Here is a 24,302-nt window from a genome sequence, read left to right as displayed (position 1 = left end):
AACTAAAACATGAGAGATGCAGGAATGCACCGAGGCAGAGAAAGGCTATAGAAATCGATCACCTCTATCAGTTCCACGTCTTGCAAGAAAGTCCCAAGAGCTACATGACAAATGTCAGAGGAATCCAGAGTCATTTTCCTAAATCACTAGTGGTTAAAAATAAGGAAATAAAACCTTCAAAAAGGGATACATACATAAAGATTAGAATATAGGAGACTTGAATTCTTGTAATAAAATATAAAGTTTAATATAGATTTAAATGTTCCAGGAACAAATATATATTATAGAAAACTTCATTCCATTCAAAAGTAAAGATGCTGAGTCACAGTTCATTTAATGAAGACAATTTTGTAAGTAGACTCGATAGGCCTGTCTGAGAAAATGGAAGTTACAGCATGAGTAAACTCAGTCTTTTCACTAGCTTTTCCAGTGTTCTGTGGAATGGTTTACTGACATTCGTTTGCATAAGCTGTTGCTCCATTGCAAAGGTATTTAAGTAGGAGAGTCTATTTGAGGGATCCACTCAGCAGAAGAATGAATGGCTCATCAATAATTAAATCAATACTATTTATTATTCCCTTACTTAGATGCCCTCCAGTGGTTTGTCTAGAACGGTTTCACCTAGAACTGTACCAGCAGAGAAGTGGGTAGAGGATACATTCCTGTAAGTTACTAACAAACATAAAGTCTCAGAGAAATAATCTTATTCACAAAACCAGTCTGAGATGGTGTGGTTTCTTTCTTAGGAGTTGAAGTTATTTCTCAAAAAAAAAAAAAAAAAAAGCTTTAATATCCAAAATTTAAAGATAATTGTATATCTTAGTTACTTTTCCACTGCTGTGATAAAACACCATAACCAAGGTTACAGAAGAAATGGTTTATTTGGGTTTACAGCTCCATAGAGTCCATGACCATCAGAGGGAAGTGGCAGGCATGGCAGCTGGAACAGAAACTGAGAGCTCACATCATGAGCCACAAGTATGAAGCAGAGAGAAAATGCATTGGAGATGGCATGAGTCTTTGAAATTCTCAAAGCCACCTCCAGTGATGTACTTCCTCCAAATAGGCCACACCCCCTAAACCTTCCCAAACAGCACCAACTGTGACCAAGTGTTCAAACACATGAGCATATGGGGAGACATTTTCATTCTACCTATATGTGGGAACAAACATTTAATGAACACAGGAATTCCTAGATACTCTAAGCTTGCTGTAACACACAATAATGCTCTTAATTTGTTGTTCTGACCATGATACCCTGCCATCAGCCTTAACTTCTTTCAGTAAGCCCAACTCCCTTCTCATATTAGCTCCATTGGATGTTGTGGAATATTTGTTTAACAATGTAAAGATATGTTGCATTTATTTATCTATGTAAAGATGTGCTGCATTTGTTTATGTTGTAGAATATTTGTTTAACTATGTAAAGATGTGCTGCTGTTTTACCTTGCCTGCCTAAGGCACCTGATTGTTCTAATAAAAAGCTGAATGGCCAATAGTGAGCAAAAACATATAGGTGGGACTTCTAGGCAGGGAGAGTAAGTAGGAAGAGAAATTTAGGCTAGGGGGAAGAAAGAAAAAGATGCCAGGGAGTGCCAGGGGCCAGACAGACAGACACAGAGGAAGGAGGAAAGTAGGACATACAGAATGAAAGAAAGATAAAAAGCTCCAAGGCAAAACATTGATGACTAGAAACAGGTTAAATTAGTTTAAAAGAACTAGTGGGACAAGACCTATAAGCTAAGGTCAAGTATTCATAATTAATAATAATTTTCTGTGTCTTTATTTAGGAGCTGGTTGGTAGCCCAAAGAAAATGCCAACTACAATTGGAGGCACAGAACTCTGGGTACTTATTGTTTACATAGTCTTATCAATGAAACTATTTCTAAAATGTACCAGGAACTGGTTGCCACCACTTCAGTCCAGAAACAACCTCCTCTTAGCTAGAGTGTTTTAATCCTCTCAATGTCTCTATAACTTCACCATAAATCTTTCTCCAAAGAAGAAACAGCCCACTCATCTTTAACAGCTAGACATCTATATCCCTACTAAAAGTGATTGTGTGAGATATATTTATGGTTTATAGGTTTGGCTTCATTGTCATTTTTACATAATGATGCTCTGTGAATTTTAAGTGTACCTTTTTGTACGTATTTTTGAGAGCTTACTTTTAAGTGTGCCTCTAGAATCAAATTACCAAGCATTTAAGAACTACCCCTTCAACTCAGTGTTGAAAACTGAGCTATCCAGTGACTCACAGTGATTCAGTGCTCAAAGAACATGAGGTTGTTGCCTTTTCCATCATAACGTTGTTTATGGGATGACTTTGCATTTCTCACTACTAGCAAGCCTCAGGTTTTATTCAGAAAAGAGGTCCAGAACCAGCTGCATTCTCTATACAGAAGGCCACTGGAGTGCTGGCTTTATGCTTTTGGCAAAATATTCATTACTAAAATGAGTCATCCAAGGAACATGTGACAGTTTTCAACTGATTGTGGATTATTTGGGATATAGTATCATCATTAAGGAGCATCTGCAGTGAATTTGCAATAAGTACACCATATGTGACTCTCATTCTTACAGATTACTAGTACGAGAATACAGAAGGAAGAAAACTGGGCAGGACATGCACATGATGATCTAGAGACTCAGAGATGGTCCTAAGGAGACCATGATGCTTTCCCAAGAGTAGATGGGACATACAAACAATACTAGTGTCCATTCACACATATGATGAAAACCAGAGGCTTTATCAAGACTGAATGAAAGGATTGAAAATTATCATTATAAAAATACAGGTGGCATTAAAAGTACCACCAGACATGGTAGCTTATGACTACAATCCCAACCCTTAGAAGACTGAGGCAAGGGGATTACTCTTGAATTCCAGGCCAGCCTAAATCAGACAGTGAGTTCCTGTGCAGCCTGAGCTTATAGCATGAGACTCTGTCTCAAAATCCAAAACAAAAAACAGACAGAACTCTGTAACATCCATAGAGAAGTCACCTGCTTTATTGCATAGATGAAAATTTTTACAAGGGCATACGGTAGGTATAATTGTGCAAAATTGGAAGACAAGGTATTTATGTGCAGATATCACTCTGCTAATGAACAATTTACATGTACTCAATGTGTAAAAGTTCTGAATGTTACTGATGTCAGTATCTGAGACTCACAAATAAGAAAGCACAGAGAGTAGCTCTTCTGACCTGGGTCAGTACTTCACAAACTGATCGCTGAAGCACCGTGATGTGATTTTTTTTTTTTTTTTTTACTAAGAATATGACTGAAATACTACTGGCTGGGCTTCATAAAATGTTGTTTAAGGCAATCATTGTAGGAAATGTTATCAAGATTCATAATTGCACAAATCTGTAAGATCTTGCATTTCTGATCACAAGTTACACTGCTGTCGTAACTCACATAAAAATAATGGTAGTATTTCAGGAACTGTTTGCTGTCTACGGTAGCAAATTGTTTAGCCAGTTCATGCAAGCTCCTTGGCTGTAGATCTGCAACGCCATAGGTCTGAGTCAGTACATACTCCAGTGTCCAGTTGGACTCTCCTTTTAGATTTGCTTCCGTTAAGTTCAAATAATACTGCAACATGTCCTATAATAAAGAAAACAACAACCTCAATTCAGAGTGGTTTCAAAATATGGCCCAAATACATTTCTATAACAACTTCACTTCAGCTGGGCAATGGTGATGCATGCCTTTAATCCCAGCACTTGAGAGGCAGAAGCAGGTGGATCTCTGTGAGTTTGAAGCCAGCCTGGTCTACAGAGCTAGTTCCAGGACAACCAGGGCTACACAAAGAGAAAACCTGTCTTGAAACACACACACACACACACACACACACACACACACGCACGCACACAAACACACACACGTCTCAATACCAAAAACTTGTATTGCTTTTTAAAATTTTCAAACTAATGAAAAAGTATAATAGTAAATCATCCAGATACACAGTGAGATGTACAAAATAAAGCACCTTAAAATCTCACAGCCTAGAGATGACCACTTACAGCTGATAGAATTCAGTAGAGTACTGAAGGCAGCAGTTTGGAAGAAGAAAAATTAATGTTTATTCTTAGGGAGGACAATAGTATATATCAAAGTACACAAATAAGGCTATATCCATCCAGTGAAAGCTTGGAAAAAATGACAAGATCAGGGCTTGGGATGTAGCTCAGTTATTAATAAAGTGCCTGCCTGCCTTGCATATGCAAGGTCCTGTGCTCAGTCTCTGCACCCCATAAATCTGGGCATGGGAGTGCATACCTGGAATCCCAGCCCTTGGAAGATAGAGGCAAGGGGATCAGAAGTATCAAGAATACAGTACATTTTAGGCCAGCCTGTGCTACATGAGACCTAGTCTTAAAACAAACATATAAAAATGGTCTTAAAGAGATGGTCACCTCCCACAAGCAAACTTTACCTACCCACCCATAGAGATGACAACAGATATAACATCTTTTGCTGTGGATATCGCTCTGTATGCTGTGAATGTGTTGCTCTGATTGGTTAATAAATAAAATGCTGCTTGGACAGTAGCCAGGCAGAAAATATAGGCGGGACAAGCAGAGAAGAGAATTCTGGGAACAGGAAGGCTGAGTCAGGAGTCACCAGCCAGACACAGAGGAAGCAAGATATAAAAGTACCAGTAAGCCACAAGCCACGTGGCAACTTACAGGTTAATAGAAATGGGTTAATTTAAGATATAAGAACTAGATAGCAAGAAGCCTGCCATGGCCATACAGTTTATAAGTAATATAAGTCTCCGTGTGTTTATTTGGGTCTGAGCAGCTGCAGGAGCCAGGTGGACACAGGAAACCTTCAGCTATAATCTTTAAATAAGGACACCATGAGATACCAACATCAAGTGCCTCTCTCATGGCTTGCTGAGAAACATTCTACTAAAAGAATGAAAACTTCGAAGACATATATAAATGTATACAGGTGGGGTCAACTGAACTGCTCCAACTTACCAGCAATGTATAATCACCAGGTTTGTACTGAAATAGTCGGACACCAGGATTATTTGTCTCTGTTTGTAAAACTCCTTTCACTGGCGTGACTGCAGGCGCCACAAATGCAGAATTTATTGGACTTCCTGGACCAAAACAAACAAACAAACAAAAAAAACCCAACAAAATCAGGTATATATTATAACATTTTAATTTAAACGTAAAAATATGAATAGCTTAGGTTAAGAGATCAATAGACAAATATTATGTGCCCATTGATTAATCCTCCAATTGTAATTGCCTCAAAGCACTAAGTGCTGCTTTTGAGAAAATAAGGGTATTTAATAACAAAACCAAAGAGCTATTATTGACTTTGTTAAGCAGATTAATGTTATTATGGTCATATAAATTACCTATATTTTCTAACAATGAATATACAATTATATAGATCTATAACTGACTTCATTTTTGAAAGTCACCTTTAAACACCAGATAAATAGATAGCAGATAGATGACAGACAGGTAGGTTATAGATTAGATAAATAAACGATGATAGATAGATAGATAGATAGATAGATAGATAGATAGATAGCAGATAAATGAAATATAGATGTTTGATACAGACATAGATGACAGAACACAGATAAATAATAGGTTTTAGACAGACAGATGATTGATCAATATAGTGATGACAAAGATGATAGAGAATGAATAGATAGATGCTAAATAAAAAAATACAGCAAGATCTTGAAAGACAATAGATAGATGATAAATAAATACAGCAAGATCTTGATATATATTCAATACAAATGATAAGTAAACAGATTTGTTGATCATATTCTCAGCCTTTATATATATACATATATTTGAAAATTTTTCACAAAAAAAAGTCCACCATAATTTACACGCACAGACACACACAGAACAACAACAATAACAACAACAATCTGGTATTTTTTTTATCATGACTAAAGCAAAGTTTTAATAATTATATAATAATTTGATTGACACAAGCCTTTAATCCCAGAATTTGGGAGAGAGAGACAGCCAGAGCTACACAGTGAGACTCTGCTTCAAAAAAAAAAAATTAAAAATCAAAATCAAAATATTAACATATTTTATAACATGTCTATTATAAGAACCATAAACCAATTTTATGGTTGGGCATGGTGGCACATGTCTTCAATCCAGCACTGGGGTAAGCATAGGTAGGCAGATCTTTGTAAGTTTGAGGCCAGCCTGGTCTACATAGTGAGTTATATGACAGTCAGAGGTCCATAGTGAATCTCTCTCTAACAAAAAAAGTCATATTATGATGTAAAAAAAAAATCAAACCTTAAAGTAGTCATTGTTATAAGATAATTTGTTCTAGATAAGAGATAAACATTTCAAAAATATTGTCAAAATACTGAAGAAAATATAACTTGTTTCCCTCTTGTCTATATAAAAGCAAACTTTTATTGTTTTTTGCTATAACTTCTAGTTTTCCTTCCTTTTACTGTGAGTAAGTGACAAGAGCAATTAATAATGTGCTGAATATTTTAGGACAGTCTGTGAATTGTGATCTGTACTTTAAATTCTGAGAAAAAAAAAAGTCATATAAAGAGAAATTTGAGTGTAGCAGGTAAACAACAAACAGTATTATTTTCTCCAAACCAAGAGTCTAGTAGAAACTTGGAGTAAGCTACCAAGAGTCTAGCAGAAACTTGGAGTAAGCTAAGGCTTTCAGAGGCTTCTCTGTGAATGCCAAATAAGCAATACTAGCCCTGTGCAGCTGACCAGAGCTTACGTTGAAGAAATCTAGTCACATGTCTAATCCTATGATTTGGGCATTCAGCATACAACCATTCAAGATAAATAAGAAAAGGCAAGGGACTTTGCTTTTAAACAAAGCTTAAATTCCATGACTAGTAAATGCACTGGTCAGTCACAGCTATGATCCAGCAAGGTGGACTGGAACCTGCATACAGATCACCTTCATTACCTTTTTTATCGGAAAGAACCATAAGGCTGTCTCTGTGGGTGTGGCCATAGAACTGTCCTGCAATGACAGAGCTGTATTTTCTGAAAATATCCACCAGTTTCTCATTATAGTACTGCCTCACTGCTGGGGTACCAGTTGCATAAGGAAGATAGCCCACTGGCACGTGTGCTATAATGTATACCTGAAAAAAGAAATACAAGGAGGCACATGACAGCTTGTTTGCACATTTATCATTACTAAATGACAGCTGGATTATTGTTGGTTTTCCTCTTTTTGGGCCCCCCCCGCCCAGCTCCCAGATAAATCACACATTAAGGCTTATTCTTAATTATAAATGCCCAACCTTAGCTTGGCTTGTTTCCAGCCAGCTTTTCTGAATTTTAAATTAATCCATCTGCCTTTTGCCTCTGTGCTTTTCCCATTCTCTTATTTCTATAAATCTTACTCTTACTCCATGATTTGCTATGTGGCTGGGTAGCTGGCCACTGGAGTCCTCCTCCTTCTCTGGCTCTTTCTTTTTCCTCCCAGGTTTCTCCTTCTATTTATCCTCTCTGTCTGCCAGCCCTGCCTATTTCTCTCTCCCGCCTCACTATTGGCCACTCAGCTCTTTCTGAGACTATCAGGTGTTTTAGACAGGCACAGTAGCAATGGTTCACAGAGTTAAACAAATGCAACATTAACAAAAGTAACACACCTTCAAATAATATTCTACAACACTGGATACTCATGACTGAGTATTAACTATATCAACTAAAATTTAGAAAGCAAAGACACTTTGTCTCCTGTTTCTGAGAATAAGGGAAAAAGCTGCAATTATGTAATGATGCATTATGACATATATCTCATTTATACTGGACTGTTTGATGGTATAAGAATATTGACCTGAGTCAACTTTGTTTTTAAATCTTGATTTTTAAGGCATTTATTAATTCTTGATTCTGCTAATTCTAGTCTAGAGGATTTACCTTCTCCTTATTTTGCAGAGAGCTGTTGAGTTTGTTTTCCAGCCATTCAAACTGATTTGCTGGGTCTGTCTTATTCAGGGTCATGATATTCGGGCCATAGTACAGGTTCGTATTTAGGCTAATGATCCTCAAGTTTGGATTACTTGCAACTTTCTGGGAGTAAAAGCCACCTGTAAAAACAAATGTAAAACACACTTTAGGAAGGTGAACACACAAAATGCAGATACTGTGAAAGTGAATTCTTAAGGCTAACAATGCAGACTGGCATTCTCACTGGGGAAGAATCCAAGTTAACATTAACTGAAAAGGAACCATGGGTCAGGTCCAATGTATAAGATTATGAGGGAAGAGCAGTGGCATTGAATATGCATGTTTGGGTAGTGGGAAATGAAACTGATTTTTTAAGAAATAGTAATTTATATTACAGTAAACCACAATGGCTCAAAACGCAGAGCGGTGGAATTATATCCCAACTGCCACGTCTACAACACAACTCCTACACCTACAGTTCAGGGATCACTGTGGAAGACAGGGAAGAAAGACTGTAAGAGCCAGAGGATTGGGGAGTTTCCTATGAGATCGTGTGTTCTAAAAATGTCAGAGAAACTACACATATAAAGTCTCACCAATATGGCTGCCTAAATACAATCTGAACAAGGACAACACCAGAACACATGCTAACATGGAAGGAGAATAGCTCCCAAGGCATCCACCTTAGATAAAGAACTACAGGAAACTAAGGAATAATGAAAATGGGAGAAATAGTCTTCCCCAGGCAAGAGATACCAACTGGTTATCCAATACCAAATGGTCAGCTCTGGAAACATATACATACAAATAACATTATACAGACTGAGCAGGTTGTATTCGTGTATTTAGCAAGCTATATCTCTATCTATCTATCTATCTATCTATCTATCTATCTATCTCTATCTCTATCTCTATCTTTCTTTCTGTCTACCTACCTATTTATCTATCTACCTACCTATCTACCTACCTATCTATCTATCTATCCATCCATCCATCCACCTACCTACCTATCCATCCATCCATCATCCATCTATCTATCCATCCATCCATCCATCCATCCATCTCTATATATATAGATATATAGATATATATATTTGTCTATCTCTCTATCTATCTATCTGCCTACCTACCTATCTACCTACCTACCTATCTAGCTATCCATCCATCCATCCATCCACCTACCTACCTATCCATCCATCCACCTACCTACCTATCCATTCATCCATCCATCTATCTATCTATCTATCTATCTATCTATCTATCTATCTATCATTTATCCAGTCACATAAGTAACAACAAAGAAAAGGCATCCATGCATTGAAAGAGCAAGAGGGGAGAGATACATGAGAGAATTAGAGGAAGGAAAGGGAAAGGAGAAATTATGCAATTATATTTTCATCTCAAAAAATAAAAAAATAACAATTTATGCACTAGCTCCTAGTTTTAAATAATAGGACTTAAGCTGAGAGATACTATGAAACATAAAATCTGAATAATGGAAATGCACAAGACCATTCTAGATACACTCGGAAAAAGAACACATATACCCCACCCCTGAATCAGTGGAGACAGACACCAGAGGATCTGTCATATTGGAACATTTAGAGTGAGCCCCTCTGTTCTGGTGCCTGATTTCTTTGTCTTGTGCTCACTCACCAAGCATCTATTTCTTTAGCTTTCAATCATGACTGATCACACACAGCCTCTTCGACTTCCATTTTCACCCCTATAGTCACAACATATTATGATTTTTCCCCATAGTAATCATAGTGTGAGTGATTGTGTGTGTGTGTGTGTGTGTGTGTGTGTGTGTGTGTGTGTGTTGCATGTAGAGGCTAGAGGCCAACCTCTCTAATGTCCTTCTTCAGATGCTATATACCTTGTTTATGGAGACAGGGACTCTCATTGGCCTGGACTTCACCAGGCTAGGCTCAAAGGAACACAGAGCCCCAAAGATCCACCTGTGTTCACTTCCCAAGAAATTTAAAAAAAAAAAAAAAAAAAAAAGAACATTACATATTTACAACATACAATGGCTAGGAGTAAACATTCTGCTATAGTTTAGATTTGGAATGTTTCTAAACACCCTTATGTGTTTGCTGGTCCCAAATGATGGCCTTATTGAGAGGTTACTAAATCACCAGGCAGCATGAGAATCTACCAATTGAGAAGCTAAACAGGCAACTGGAGGTAGGGCCTAGTCAACTACAGGCAGTAGAACGCAGGAGGAATGTCTTCAGATGGAATGTCTTATGTCTGTTCACACGGACCCCTGTGCTCTCTCTCATTCTCTTTATCCCTCCTTATCTCTTTTTTCCTCCCTATCTCCTTTTCTGGTTGCCATGAAGTAAGGACCTATTCTCCACCATACTCATCTGCCATGATGCCTTGGCCTCATCAGGGGCCTGAAGCATTGAGGCTAGAAGGCCATGAGCCAATCGACCTTTGAAAGAAGAGACTCAAATGAATCTTCCTTCCTTGTTTATCTCAAGTATTTTATCACTGTGCTGAAATGCTTACTAAACACACATTACTATTCCAAAAGAGAGGAATGGGAAAACAACAGAGACGGCTCAGACAAAAGCAAGATGGACATTCAACAGGATGAACATTAAATTTTAACTCTGCGGCTGACATCTACTGTACACGGCAGTGGGTTATCAGCTTCAGTTGGGTAGTCCTATGGCCTTCCTGACTGCATGTCACATGCTCTCTCTGGGGCTGGCTGTGCTTACATTTACATCTTCCCTTGGAACTTCTGTGGTCTCCACACAGCTTCACTCTACAGCTTCACACACCATCTTCTCATGGGCTGCCCATGGGAGGGGAGGGAAAGACTGTACCCAGGGAAGGACTCACCATGTACTCCTTATGGTACTTTTCTACACATCTCAAGGCCCATCTGAAAACCTTAGCTATTCTTGATTTACCAGCTGCTTCTTCATAACATTGTGCTTTTGAGGTCAAAAGTATCTGCTCTTTCTTCTCAATCCATTTTCCAATTTAAAATATAAGCTTTCGTTTATATTCACATTCAAAGTTCAGCTTTTTCTTCATGTGATCGCGGTTGAGGATGGGACAGGAAGGCAAAGAGCTCCTTCACAAGATACACAGGTTTGCATGTGTCCTAAAGTCTCGCTGCTGTTTACTATCTTTCCTACAAAGTGGACACAAAGACCATCTAGAATTGGAAGACCCAACCAAATGTTAAAAATTTAAGTCTAATCAAGTAATAAAAAGGGAAGCAAAGGACTGTTCCACTAACCTTTCTTTAAAGTGCTAATAGCTTCTTCATCCAGCCACGGTTTCCAGAGGTCAGCTACAGCACTGTAGACCTTGCTGGTCGCTATTGGCAGCTGGTCCTAGCCACAAAGAAGACAGTCCGTAATTGAAACTTTAAAGAATTTTGGGATTCATTAATGGGAATATTGCTTAAGTGTTGACTATCTTAGTCATCTGTAGGCACTAAATTTTCTGTCTTTAAGGAATTTGTTTAACCTAGCAGAAAAAAGGTAGACAAAAGTTGATGCACTAACTGTACGACATATTGCTAAGAGCTACCATAGAGGTAGGTCCTAGGAGAACAAAAGGAGAAGATTATGTCAGGCAAGGATTGAAGGCAGCATTTAAAGTAGGGATTGAGCAACAATTTCAAGTTGGCATTAAAGCAAAATGTGTGGTCCAGACATAAACACAACAGCACAGAGGTGTGCGCTATGTGCAGAGAGTTGCTCATGCTTAGGGCCTGGGCAGGGTTTGGATGGATGATGAGATCAAGTGTGTTCCCAAGACAATGAAGGCAGGTTTGAGCCTGCACACACAGGACTGATGTAGCATGCTGTAAGATTAGAGAAAATTTAATGACTTAAGATTTTAATAAAGTCATTTAGAATACTATTACAAAGCTGCACAATTTCTTCAAGAGTCAGATTTATGCCTGAGTGCTTGTGATTTGCACTAGACTTTTTGTGGAGGGCTAAGTTGTAACATATAGTAACTAAAAAAAATAAAATAAAATATATAAAAAATTAGGAGCTGAAGAGACAGCTCAGTAATTAAGAACATGTATTGCAGAGGACTGAGTTTGGTTCCCAGCAGCCATGTTGGGTGGCTTACACTGCCAGTAACTCCAATCCCAAAGGATCTGATGTCTCTAGCCTCATATGCACACACACACACACACACACACACACACACACACACACACACACACGAGAGAGAGAGAGAGAGAGAGAGAGAGAGAGAGAGAGAGAGAGAGAGAGAGAGAGAGAGAGATTCCTTTTGGGCTGAGACCTGACTACCATAGAGAAATGAGCTATAATAAGAAGGGACCTTACCCATGCTTACCCATGAGCTTGGCAGCACCAGTCTTACCAATGCAGAAGTAAATAGAAGTAAATAGAAACTGCTAACTTGAGTAGTAATGGGAAAGAACTCCTGGGTAAGCAATCTGCCTCTGATGAACAGGTGAGGCAGTTGAACATCTAAGTATATGTTTATGGAGTTACCCTGCGGGTTTAGGGGCTTTTAATGGCAGAATTTTACACTAGCATTCTCTAAAATTATATCCCAGATAGCAGTCTTCAGGAAAATTTGTTCTGAAATTTTCTTGTAATGTTCGATATATCTAAAGCTGTGAGGTGAAAGAGAGCAAAAGAATACAAGAGGAGTTATAGGAGGGGAGAAGAAAGGGTGGAAATGATATACATACAGTACTCGTGTATGAAACAGTAAAAAACTCGTTTTTACATTAAGAAAAGATCAGGAGGGTATGGTGGTGCAAGCCTTTATTCCCAGCATTCAGGAGGCAGAGGCAGAGGCAGAGGCAGAAAGAAAAGAAGTAATAGGAAAAAAAAAATCACAAGGTAGGGACTAGAAATCAGATTCAAGGGAGAGTACCTGTTTAGTTTGTGGGAGACCTTGGGTTTAGAATGTGAGAGACCCTGGATTCAATCCCCATCAGTAAAACCCATAATCTAGAAATGGGGGGAAATGTAATTTGTATATATGCAGCCCAATTTTCCTACAGAAAGAACAATTTAGAAGTCAGTATTTATGTCTTTGACTTGCTTTAAGATTTAACTTGAACAAAAACAAGGATGAAGATAAAATAAAATCTCAAAGAAATAAAAAACAAATTTACTTGGGGTATGATTTAATGACCACAACTTTACTTACTGAGGGCTTATGAGGTATCAGGAAATATGTTACACTCTTTTCATATATTATCACTGATGTGCACAAAAGCTTTGCAAGGCAAATATTGTCACTCTTGTTTGTAAATGAGTGACCTGTGGAAGAAAGACACGTGAATTGTGATAGGAGAATGTCTTTCTGTATGCTGCGAATATGTGTTGCTCTGATTGGTTAATAAATAAAGCCATTTGGCCTATGGCAAGGCAGCTTAGAGGTAGGCAGGAAATTCAAAGAGAGAGACAGGAAGAAGGCGGAAGAGACACCAGTGAGCCGCCCAAGGAGCAGCATGTAATATGATACAGGTAAAGCTGCCACGGAACATGTGGTAATACATAGATGAATAGTTATGGGTTAATTTGAGATACAGAGCTAGCTAGCTAAAAGCTTGAGCCATGGCCATGCAGTTATAATTAATATAAGCCTCTGTGTGCTTACTTGGGGGATGTGAGTGGGAGAGATTTGTCCTGACCGCTGGCAGGCTGGGATACGGGGGAAAAAAAATCCAGCAACAGAATTGCCTAAGGCTAAGCAAGGTCTCTGAACAGAGGATGATGGAACTATAAATTCTCATGAACAAATCTCTGTACAAATTGATCCTTTTTGTTTTGTTTTTTTGTAGAAACCCTACACAGAGAGGGTTTCTCTGTGTAGCCATGGCTATCCTGGAACTCGCTCTATAGACCAGGCTGGCTTCAAACTCACAGACAGCCACCTGTCTCTGCCTCCGGCGCTGGGATTAAAAGCACGCACCACCACTGTCCAGCTTGAGTTTTACACAACTGTAACAGAACACTGAACCATAGCTAAGTATGCACAGGCTTGAAAAATGGCTTCTGTGAGTGACTAGAGTCAGGTCACATCAAGCATTGAATATCCTGAAAATAATTTTTGTCTTGAATTACATCTGAATCAGATAAGCTGGATTGGAACACTGACCTTTGTTTATTTTAATAGTCTTCCTACTTGTGCCCTTAATAATAATCTACCTTCAATCAGAATGTGCTGATCTTCATATGTCTACAGGTTTGGAAAAATGGAAACACCTGTCTGTATTAACCTTGCTTTACAGGCCTGTTATGGAAATGGCAAATGAATAAGAAAATATACTGAAAGGACTGTGGAAACTAAAGAAGTTTATAACAAAAAAAAGAACTAAAAATGCACAAACTATTAAATTTACTACTAAAGAACATTATTGGCATAATACTTTACAAATTGTTTTTTTTAATCATTTGAAAACACCCATAACCTTCCTTGATGGTTATCACAGGAGTACTTCCTTGAGATCCATTCTTATACCCTTGTCATCATTTTGACACTATTAATAGGGAAATCATCCAAGCACGTCTGGAAGCTGAGGTCAGTTTTACCTGTGGCCAGTAATCATGATTGCCCAGTGCAGGAAAAACCTGGAGGTTTGGAAAGAGGCTCTGGACGGTCATTGTCATGTTAGTGATCACCTTTATAACAGTGCCTGTTGAGAGTTCAGGTACTGGGACATGAGGTGGGCTATCCCTGAAAAGGAGACAGAAGTGTAAAGAATAAAATCCCTAGATTTATGGGTGATAACTTCTTGTAGCTATCAGAGACGTCTACTTTAGAATAACAAGTTAAAATTAAAGAGTCAAAGAGTAGCCAATGGTGATGGCATACCCATAGTTCCTACTATTCAGTAAGGGATGGGTTGAGCCCAGTATTTCAAGATCAGCTTGAACTACATAGCAGAACACAACCTCAAAAGGGGTAGAGGGATGGGGTGAGATAAATACTCTTCATCTACTGATAATAGAAAAGGGGGTAGGTGGTAATACAGGAAATTCTAGCCTATTTTACCTCCTGGCTGAAGATTTCTAAGAAACAGCACAGAATCAGAAAAGTGTAGACTGCAGGAACAAAAGCATAGATTCAAATATCTGTTTTACCAACAAGTAATTATATACACGTGGGCGAGTTGTTTAGAATCTCAGTGTCTTCATTTCCTCCCCTCTATCATGGAAATAATATGATCGAGGGATATAAATATTAATAAGTTGCAGAATAGAAATTAATTAAAACAGTCCTCCACACAACGTAAACACCTTATAAAGCTTAGCTATACCCCATATTCAGGAATTAGAAATACAGTCCTCACCACAGTACTCTGATGGATGGACCTAGTTAATTATCCCCCCATAAAATGATGCTTCGCAAAACTGTCAACACAAGTTAACACCCATTATTGTCTTTTGTTCTTAATTATTTAACCAAAACTTACTGTCATATTAATCCATATTACAAGAAACTAATGCAAGTGTGTTACTTATGGAATCATCTCTTAGTTAACATAAACATATTTATAAAGTCTATACCACAGGAAAAAGAATCCCCACAGGATGTCTAAAACTGTTTTTAGCACTAATAATATTGACTAATGTGGTCTAGTATTTTTTTACATAACATGTTTTATTAAGTCTGAGAGTTGCACATATGCATACAATTTACCTTGGTCATAGTCACTTCCCATTCCCACTAACTCATCCTAGATCAACACCTACCTCCCGCTCCCTCCCGACTTCATGCCCCCTCTTTTTCCTTTTTAACTGAGTCCAATTTGCACTGGGACCTTTCACTGTAGCATAAGACCTAGCATGCTTTAACACAAACAATTCTTTATGAAATTTAGCACACTAATGAAGATTGCCACACTGTTAGGACATTACTACATAATTAAGAGTTTATGTACGTTCTTACCCTGTCCATATCATGAAAGATGCTTCTTGTCCTGAATTCTTAATAAAATCAAATGCTGACAAAATAAGTTGATATGGAGAGTCACACAGAAAATCTCCAAAGGGTCCAGGATTGGAGGCATTTGCACCTTTAGATGAAGCACACACCTTGGTGTGGTCATCTGTGATGTGGTAAGTTGGGTCTAGATGCAAGTCAGTCACATGCCAAAACTGTCCTGTTGGTTAGAAAAGAAATACCGATAAATTCGTGTTTAGAGTAAGACCAAGACATCTGCTCCCCTCACTGCAGAAGGAAGTTGTCACAATTTCAGGGTTATACTACAAAGTTAAATGCAACTCTCTCCTGTGAGATGAAGAAGCGTCAAATCACGGAAGAACATACAACTTTCACGTGTGAAACCAATGAGTCCAGAGTTAGCATGACTACTCAGCAAAGACTCCAGGAAAGATGAGATTGCACAATGAAACGCTTGGTGCCATCGTTCTGAGAGGCCAGTGAGGTCATATCCTATTGTGTCTCAGTAGCACGTCTTCTTGCAGAATTGAGAAATTATTGGCTTTACTCTTGTAGAAAAACAATCACTTAAAAATACTGCCTACTATACCAAGATTGCACAAGTAGATGGAGTGAAGAATCAGGAAATGTTTCTCTCAGTTAATTCTTTTTTTTTTTTAATTTTTTTTTTAAATTTTTATTTTGCAATACAATTCAGTTCTACATATCAGCCACAGATTCCCTTGTTCTCCCCCCTCCCACCCCCCTCACCTTCCCCCCAGCCCGTCCCCCATTCCAATCTCCTCCAGGGCAAAGCCTTCCCCACAGACTGAGATCAACCTGGTGGACTCAGTCCAGGTAGGTCCAGTCCCCTCCTCCCAGGCCGAGCCAAGGGACCCTGCATAGGCCCCAGGTTTCAAACAGCCGACTCATGCAATGAGCACAGGACCCGGTCCCACTGCCTGGATGCCTCCCAAACAGATCAGGCCAATCAACTGTCTCACCCACTCAGAGGGCCTGATCCAGTTGGTGACCCCTCAGCCATTGGTTCATATTTCATGTGTTTCCGTTCGTTTGGCTATTTGTCTCTGTGCTTTATCCAACCTTGATCTCAACAATTCTCGCTCATATAAACCCTCCTCATTCTCGCTAATTGGACTCCCAGAGATCCACCCGGGGCCTAGTCATGGATCTCTGCATCCAGATCCCTCAGTAGTTGGATGAGGTTTCTAGCACGACAATTAGGGTGTTTGGCCATCCCATCACCAGAGTAGGTCAGTTCGGACTGTCTCTCAACCCTTGCCAGCAGTCTGTTGTGGGGGTATCTTTGTGGATTTCTGTGGGCCTCTCTAGCACTTTGCTTCTTCCTATTCTCATGTGGTCTTCATTTACCATGGTCTCCTATTCCTTGTTCTCCCTCTCTGTTGTTGATCCAGCTGGGATCTCCCGCTCACCCAAGCTCTCTTTCCCTCGACCCTCGCCCTTCACTACCAATCCAGCCAGCCTCTCAGTTAATTCTTATACTGAGTTAATTTCTCTCAGCGTTAAAGGAAAAAACAAATCCTGAATAAAAGCCACGACACAAACATGATTGCTTAGACGTTCTTTAAAGCTAACTAATCAGAGGTAAAACCATCATACACTTGTACTCAATGTTTATATTATGCGAGGTAGTTCTTAAAAGACAAATTTTCTATTGGGCTCAGGGAAAAACCAAATCTATTTTTGCAGTAATCCTCCATGGAAATCATATTAAGAAATATTATTTCATTCAAAGAATTATGAGAACAAGTCATGATATCTTTCACTATGAATCTGTGTTATATGCCAGGTTGTAGTTTGTTTATTTATTTATTTATTTATTTATTTATTTATTTTGGTTTTTTCGAGACAGGGTTTCTCTGTGTAGTTTTGGTGCCTGTCCTGGATCTCGCTCTGTACACCAGGCTGGCCTCAAACTCACAGAGATCCACTGGCTCTGCCTCCCAAGGGCTGGGATTAAAGGCGTGCGCCACCCCTGCCTGACTGCCAGGTGTAGTTTATATGACAGATATGGTATTAAGAAATTCGTATATGTTGTATCACTTCATTCTCAAAGGGACTCCATGAAGTTGGACTTACCATTTTGAGTTTATAGTAGAGAAACTAATGTCGGGTGTGGTTTGAATGAGAAATATCCCCATAGGCTCAGGTATTTGAATATTTAGTCCCCAATTAGTGGAGTTAAGGAATCTTTAGGAGGTGTAGCCTTGGTTGAGGAAGTATGTAACGGTGGGATGGGTTCTGAGAGTCCATAGCCCCCACCCCAGCCCTCTCTGTTTTCCGTTTTTTGGTTGAAGATGTGACCATTGAGCTTCTTATCCAGCCTCTGTGCCATGCCTTCCTTCCTGGATCTAGAAACTCAAATAAACTCTACCTTCTAGAAGTTGTCTTGATAGTGGCATTTCATTGATCACAGTAACAAAAGTTCACTAATACACTGACTCAAATTGGAAATTTGGTAAGCATACACAACTTACATATGATCCCGCATATAAGGGAGCCCATATGGTGAAGAGCTCTCAAGTTTCCTTATATGTAATTTATATATAAATTCAACCATTGTGTTGCTCTCTCATATATAATTAACGTCTTCAACACTGACATGTGTCCAGCTTTAACAGCCATGATGTTTTTTACTTTTCTGAAAGCATAGGAACCTTTAGGACAGCAGAACTGAATTTTGGAATCACAGAAGATCGAACATTTTCCTTATTTTGTTTTAATTACCATATTATTTAGTGAGTATATTCTTTGCATTTTTTCATTTGTTCTCTTTAACTGCTCTTCAAAATAACTCTCCAAATATGCTGCAAAAACATACTTAAAAGAGTTTTGAACTCACTCTGATTTCAATTTACATCTGAAATATATCAGAAGAAACAGCAAAACCAAGTAGGATGCAAACTTTTTAATCTATGCAAAAATGATAAATCTTAACAAAACCCAATGGAAAAACACAGTGAAAACAGTTATGACGAAGTTTTGACTGTTGATTTGAGGCATGCCTATGAGGAACTCTTGTGTCCTGATGTAGAAAGACCCAGGCCACAATGGTGGGCACTAGTCTCAAAACACATGATCCTGGATTGTGTAAGTAGAGAGAGAACTGGGTACAAGTGAACAAGGGTCATTTCTTCTCTGTCTGCTCTTGACTGTGGATGTGACCAGCTGCCTTGTGTTCCTGCTCTGGCTTCCCAGCAACAACGAGGTAACCATTTGACTACAGCCACAGAAATGAAATTAAAACAGCAGTGGACTCGTTTAGTAGCAAGGACAAGTTATTGTTTTGGAGGTCAGTTCTTGCCAGTGTCATCATATTTTATAACAAGGGTTTACATGTAAGAAGTAGAAGACTTGAAATCCAGATGGAAGTTGAAATAAAGTAGGATCCGTGGTCAATTACTCAGTACTTAATCAGTCTTTGAAAACATCAGCCAAGAGTAATTTCTTTCTTTCCACACAAAGCAGAAAATGCTCTAAACTTTATCTCGAGTTCAGTTATACCGTATCCCAGTACACAAAGCAGAGTAGGCAGATTGATTGGAATTATCATACAGGCTGCCCTTCCATCTCACTTTTATATAAACCTGTGTTCATACTATTTGTAGAATGTAAACGTGCAGTAACTACACATAAAACAGAACGGCGTTGTGACACCGGAGTCAGACAGCCTGACTTCCGACATAATCTCTATCACCCAGTAATTAAAGTTGGCTGTGTGATCTTAGCCTGTATCATCTGTCAGATGGAAATGTAATGGTGTCCTGTAAGATAATAGATATCTTAGCTGCAGCAGAAAGCAAGTCCTTAGAAGGCACACGACACTGAGCAAGCTACATTTTAGTTTCGCTATCGTTATTTTAGAAAACCCGCCATCTGAAATTGAATTTCCCCATTTGCACGTAACTGTTCAACTTCATCAAGTACTTATGACATGTTTAGTACGTTCTCTAGGCTTTTCATCATTATTGTCCGTTATAACAGACAGAGAACTGAAGTGCACAGAGATTAAGCTAAAGTCGCATATCATAAAGAGGGCTGAGACACTGATTCAGGAATCTCCCCACAGAACTCACATTATTGCTTTTAACCACTGTACACTGCCTCCCACATACTTAGTCAAATGCGCTGCCTCACACGAAAGTAGATAATGGTATCTACACACAAGGTGCAGTGAAGATTAAGGTAAATAAGATCATGAATGGATTAAGTTTTCATAATCCGAAATTTGAAATGGATTAGGGCACATCCTTCTGACAGAATCCAGTAGCTGGTTCACAGAGTTCCAAGAACTAGGAATTTGCCTGATAGAGTGGGCCCTTAGCGAAGACTCTTTAATTTATAACTAATGACATTTAGGCAAAGGCAGATTTCAGGCTTCCCTCCAAATCATATGACTAGTCAATGAAAGCTGAGCTAGAACCAGTTTCTCCAGATGCCCAGGTGCTGTTTCTACCACATTGCTGGATAGACAAATGAGCGGGTAATAGTTTCACTGAAGGATAGCTTTAAATGAGTCAGAACCTCTGGAGGTTTTACATCCTAACGTAATGGAATTGTACATAAAGAGTGTGTGTATGTGTGTGTGTGTGTGTGTGTGTGTGTAAGGCCACCAGTCTGGCCTGTGATACAGTCAGTAACACACTCGAGTCAAAATTTTCTAGTTCAAAGTCCAAAACACTTTACCACAATTGCTTTTTTCTTCTCCAGATAATCTTTTCAAAGATTTCTCAAGAAATAATGCTTCCCACATGTCTGGACAGATAAATGATCAGAATTGGTCTAGACAGATGCTCAAAATTTCCAAGAAAAAAAATTTAAGTCAAAGAATGTTTAATAACTTGTCCCAGCAAACCCAATGAACCATGACTGTAGGGACAACTGTATGTAGTTGTTTAAATGGGGGGGGGGGTATCTGTTTATAATGTCAGTTCCTATGTGCTAAATACACCAGTAAATGACAGTCTACTAAATCTAAAAAATAAAAAAAATTAAAAAAAAAAAAGGAGCCAAGCACATTCAGGTAAACAACACCAAGGTAGTTATCCTCCAGTCACCTGGACTTGGCAAGGGAGAAAGCTAGGCCTGGGAATTTAAACACAGCGAGAAAGCAAGCAAAGAATAGTCTGGGTGGAAGTTGTGGGGGAAGTGCCAGGGAGAAAGAGGAGAAAGCACGGAAAATAATCCATGCAATGTGAAACCCCTGAGTCAACACGTCTGGTCATGGACTCTGGTTAGCCTCTCTTGGCTTCCTAGGCAGTAGGAGGTGATTCAACCATGTCACCTCCCCTACCAAAACAGGAAACTAAATGAAGATTCACATGACACACAACCCCCCCCCCCCCCCGCAAGCAAATTTGCACACGAAGGCTTTCAGCAATTAACTCTAAAAGGTGATTGGCTTTGCCTGTGGTGCAGCCTGAGACATCTTTAAGTCAAAATCCTGAAGAGTCACCCATTTAAATAGCCAATTCCTGGTGCTAAGCCTGCTGCCTGACAGACACAATTCCAGCAGAATAAAAACACAAGGCAACAGGATACATACACAGTCGGGTTGGGGGGATTCTGTTATGGTTGTTACTTGCCAGAGTTGGCAAACCAGACATACAACTGTGGCTTGCAAAGGCTTGACAACTAAGGCTCACTTCATGCTCAGGCAAAGATAAGGGACCCGCCCCCGCTTCGCCCTCCCCGCCCCGCCCCCAGAACATTCCTGAAGTCCTGTGCAGATAGATAGACCAGCAGCTTAGAGAGGAGACAGACGGCAGAATTTCAGTGCCGAGCACAGCCAAAAGTCTCAAGTACAGCTAGCTTCCTAAATCAAAAGAGAAACCCTCTCTGAGCAACCTCACCCAAGCTAGAGTAATTATTTTTCAAGAGAGCTGGGGGGGGGGGGGGGGGGTGACCTTAATTTTTTAAACCCAGAAGGCATCATCCTCCAATCTTACTAAACAATCAGTCTGAAGATGGATTCCCCAACTTGAGAGAGATCAGAAGTGTTTAACTGGCCCCAGGCACCCATCCCCACAAGTCTGGATTCAGTAATTATGGATTGGGGCTGAACTTATGGCATCTTACCAAGTTTAGGAGCTACTGTTGGCTGCTGCTTCTGCTGGGGGTGAGAGGCGAGGGGACGGAGGGGCAGGGGGCGGGGCAGGCACTGGTTAAGTGTTACAGAACAGAACTGTTCACCACGCAAAGACCCAAGTGCACTAAGGGATAAAGAAGAGCTCACAAGTTTTACTGTGAGCATGGGAGGGACGAGAAGCCTGGAGACCTGGCGAGGCAGAGAAAGCCTCCGACTTCAGTGAGCAGAACAGAACAGAAGGACGCTTGGTGTAGGACCCAGGTGTGGGGACTCTGTCCCCCTCAGCTCTGGGCAGACTGGGTGACTTAGGGAGTACCCACAGCAATTCTTAGCTGCCTTTCCCCCCCGGACCGCAGCTTGGGCTTTCTTCCCCAGGGAGCAAAACAACCCAGACCCAGGATGTAAACAAACGCCCAGCAGGCGACTCGCTACTGGCTCCCATGGACTCCCCCTCCCCCCACGGTGGCCAGGGGCCCAGTGACCTTACTATCTGGCCTTGGACCACAGTGACCAGCGTGGCTGTGTCCTATGCCCAGCCGCCCACGCACGGTCGCGACTTCGCCGGTCCCTTCCACGGTCCCGTGCACAGTTGCGATCTACTCACCCACAGTTGGGGCCCGACCGGCGGGCCCCAGGGGCACCCCGAGGCCCGGGTGGCAGAGACAGGCAGCCAGCAGGCAGCAGAGGAAGGTGCCCAGCAACGCCATGGCGAGCAGCGGTCACTGCCCCGGAGAGGCTAGGCTGGGGCGCCGCTGGGACCCACAGGCCCTGGGGGTGGGGAGGAGGCCAGAGCCGCTCTGGGTGTAGACGCCCAGCAGATCACGTGCAAGGACAGATTTCCCCAGAGCATAAGTTCTCCTGACCGTCTGGACTATAATTTTACTTTAATATGCTTCCTTATTTCTTAGGTCAGTGGGAAGGAATACTCTTGTGCCAACCCCATGCACATTATCTTCCCTGAACCCCAGGAGCGCCTGCCTGACAGGGCTACTTAGGAGAGGTGCTGGGAGGGGCGGTGAAACTCTGAAGTGTGTTTAAGACATTTGAGTAGCAGATGGGTCTGAATTTCCTCAGTTTCTGCACCACCCGAGAGACTCAGGACAGAAAGGCAAATTCCCAAGCCTCAGGCCGGCTCTGATGAATCACACTTCAGGAATGGAACCCAGCAGCGTATTGGCTTCCCAAGCCTCCAAGGTGATGCGTCGGTGGAGTTTGCAAACACGTCCCGGGTTCACCTGAACCCCCCACTCCAACTGAGTTACAGCACGTCCTCATGCAATACACCTGGTCAATGCAAATAGAGACTGTTGACTTTATACGCCAACGGAAGTTTGGGAAACTATTTTGGCAAGGAAGCCAGACTCCCCAAACTGTGTTTGACATGTATTCTGTGTTCTTTCTTTGGGCATTTATAAAAATGCAGTCTCTTTAAAATAAAGCCAATAACTTTAGTTTATAAGGCGTGGGGTTTATAAGGAGAAGACCACACCTTTGAGAAACACTAACTTCATAAAAGAGGGAAGCCGGAGCACCTTGAAGCTGTGCTGTGTTAAAAGATCCTGCAAAACACTCTACTTTAGCTGAGTTTACTGGGAGAAGATGGATGTTTTAGGTAGAGAGCCAAAATTTTCCTAGGTTATCTTGGTCCCTTTAATAATCAACTGCCTTAACTTGTGTATCTAGCACAGCATTCTCATGACTAACAGGGTATCTTAGAATACATCACTAAGCTTAATTGCTCTTTAGATTCCTCCAATCCTAAAATTAAAAATACTACATCTAAATGCTATAGATTTACCTACTTGGGTTTGCATTCTTTCTACCACAAACATGATTGGTAAATGTATTGATTTATTACTTTCTTCATTCTGTAACTATATAATTTTCTATAACCTATTCCATGCCGCAACAATCACTTAGAGAAAATTGAATCTGTTTCCCGGCCTAGGAGCACACCTATTTATTTGGTTCAGAATACATTATTTTTATATTTTTTGCCAGGTAATTTTACCAAAGTGTTTTACAAATAAATTTTCCATCAGAGAAAACGTTATTTTACATTTATATAATTTAGTGATTGTATCTCACGAAAAGGGTTTTTTAATAAACACTAACTCCCTTTTCAGGTCCTGCCAGACTCCTCCCAGGCTTGCTGTAGCTTCCAGGTGATTCCAGCAGGACAAGCACACAACGATTTTCAGGCACAGACAAAGTGGCCTCTGCAGTTTCTCAGTCTGTGATCTAAAGAGTATAGGGGGAAGTCAACCAGGAAAAAAATTGTGAGCCTAAGATGGAGATT

The 24,302-nt window shown here is 40.1% G+C and overlaps 1 protein-coding gene across 1 annotated transcript; it reads right to left on the bottom strand.

Moving 5' to 3' along the window:
* Positions 1-2,991: 2,991 nt before the first annotated feature.
* Positions 2,992-22,844, bottom strand: Smpdl3a (sphingomyelin phosphodiesterase acid like 3A). The gene is made up of 8 exons (XM_059273000.1): positions 22,608-22,844; positions 15,880-16,093; positions 14,520-14,664; positions 11,219-11,315; positions 7,924-8,093; positions 6,959-7,139; positions 4,996-5,120; positions 2,992-3,613 (listed from the first exon to the last, which is right to left on the bottom strand). Exons 1-8 carry the CDS (start codon positions 22,708-22,710, stop codon positions 3,296-3,298), a joined length of 1,353 nt encoding a protein of 450 aa, XP_059128983.1. The 5' UTR covers positions 22,711-22,844; the 3' UTR covers positions 2,992-3,295.
* Between the last annotated feature and the right edge of the window lie 1,458 nt (positions 22,845-24,302).

Source organism: Peromyscus eremicus, chromosome 8b, assembly GCF_949786415.1.
Source record: "Peromyscus eremicus chromosome 8b, PerEre_H2_v1, whole genome shotgun sequence".
Lineage (NCBI taxonomy): Eukaryota > Metazoa > Chordata > Mammalia > Rodentia > Cricetidae > Peromyscus > Peromyscus eremicus.
This window is presented reverse-complemented; position numbering and strand designations above follow the sequence as displayed.

What these genes read in the sequence shown, in the direction of transcription:
- Smpdl3a (XM_059273000.1), bottom strand. Translation starts at nt 22,710, where the DNA reads ATGGCGTTGCTGGGCACCTTCCTCTGCTGCCTGCTGGCTGCCTGTCTC. An exon ending in TATTAGCACTTTAAAGAAAG is followed by an intron (nt 8,094 to 11,218) that starts GTTAGTGGAACA and finishes TTGTTTTTACAG; the next exon opens with GTGGCTTTTACTCCCAGAAA. An exon ending in CTCTGCAAAATAAGGAGAAG is followed by an intron (nt 7,140 to 7,923) that starts GTAAATCCTCTA and finishes TTCTTTTTTCAG; the next exon opens with GTATACATTATAGCACACGT.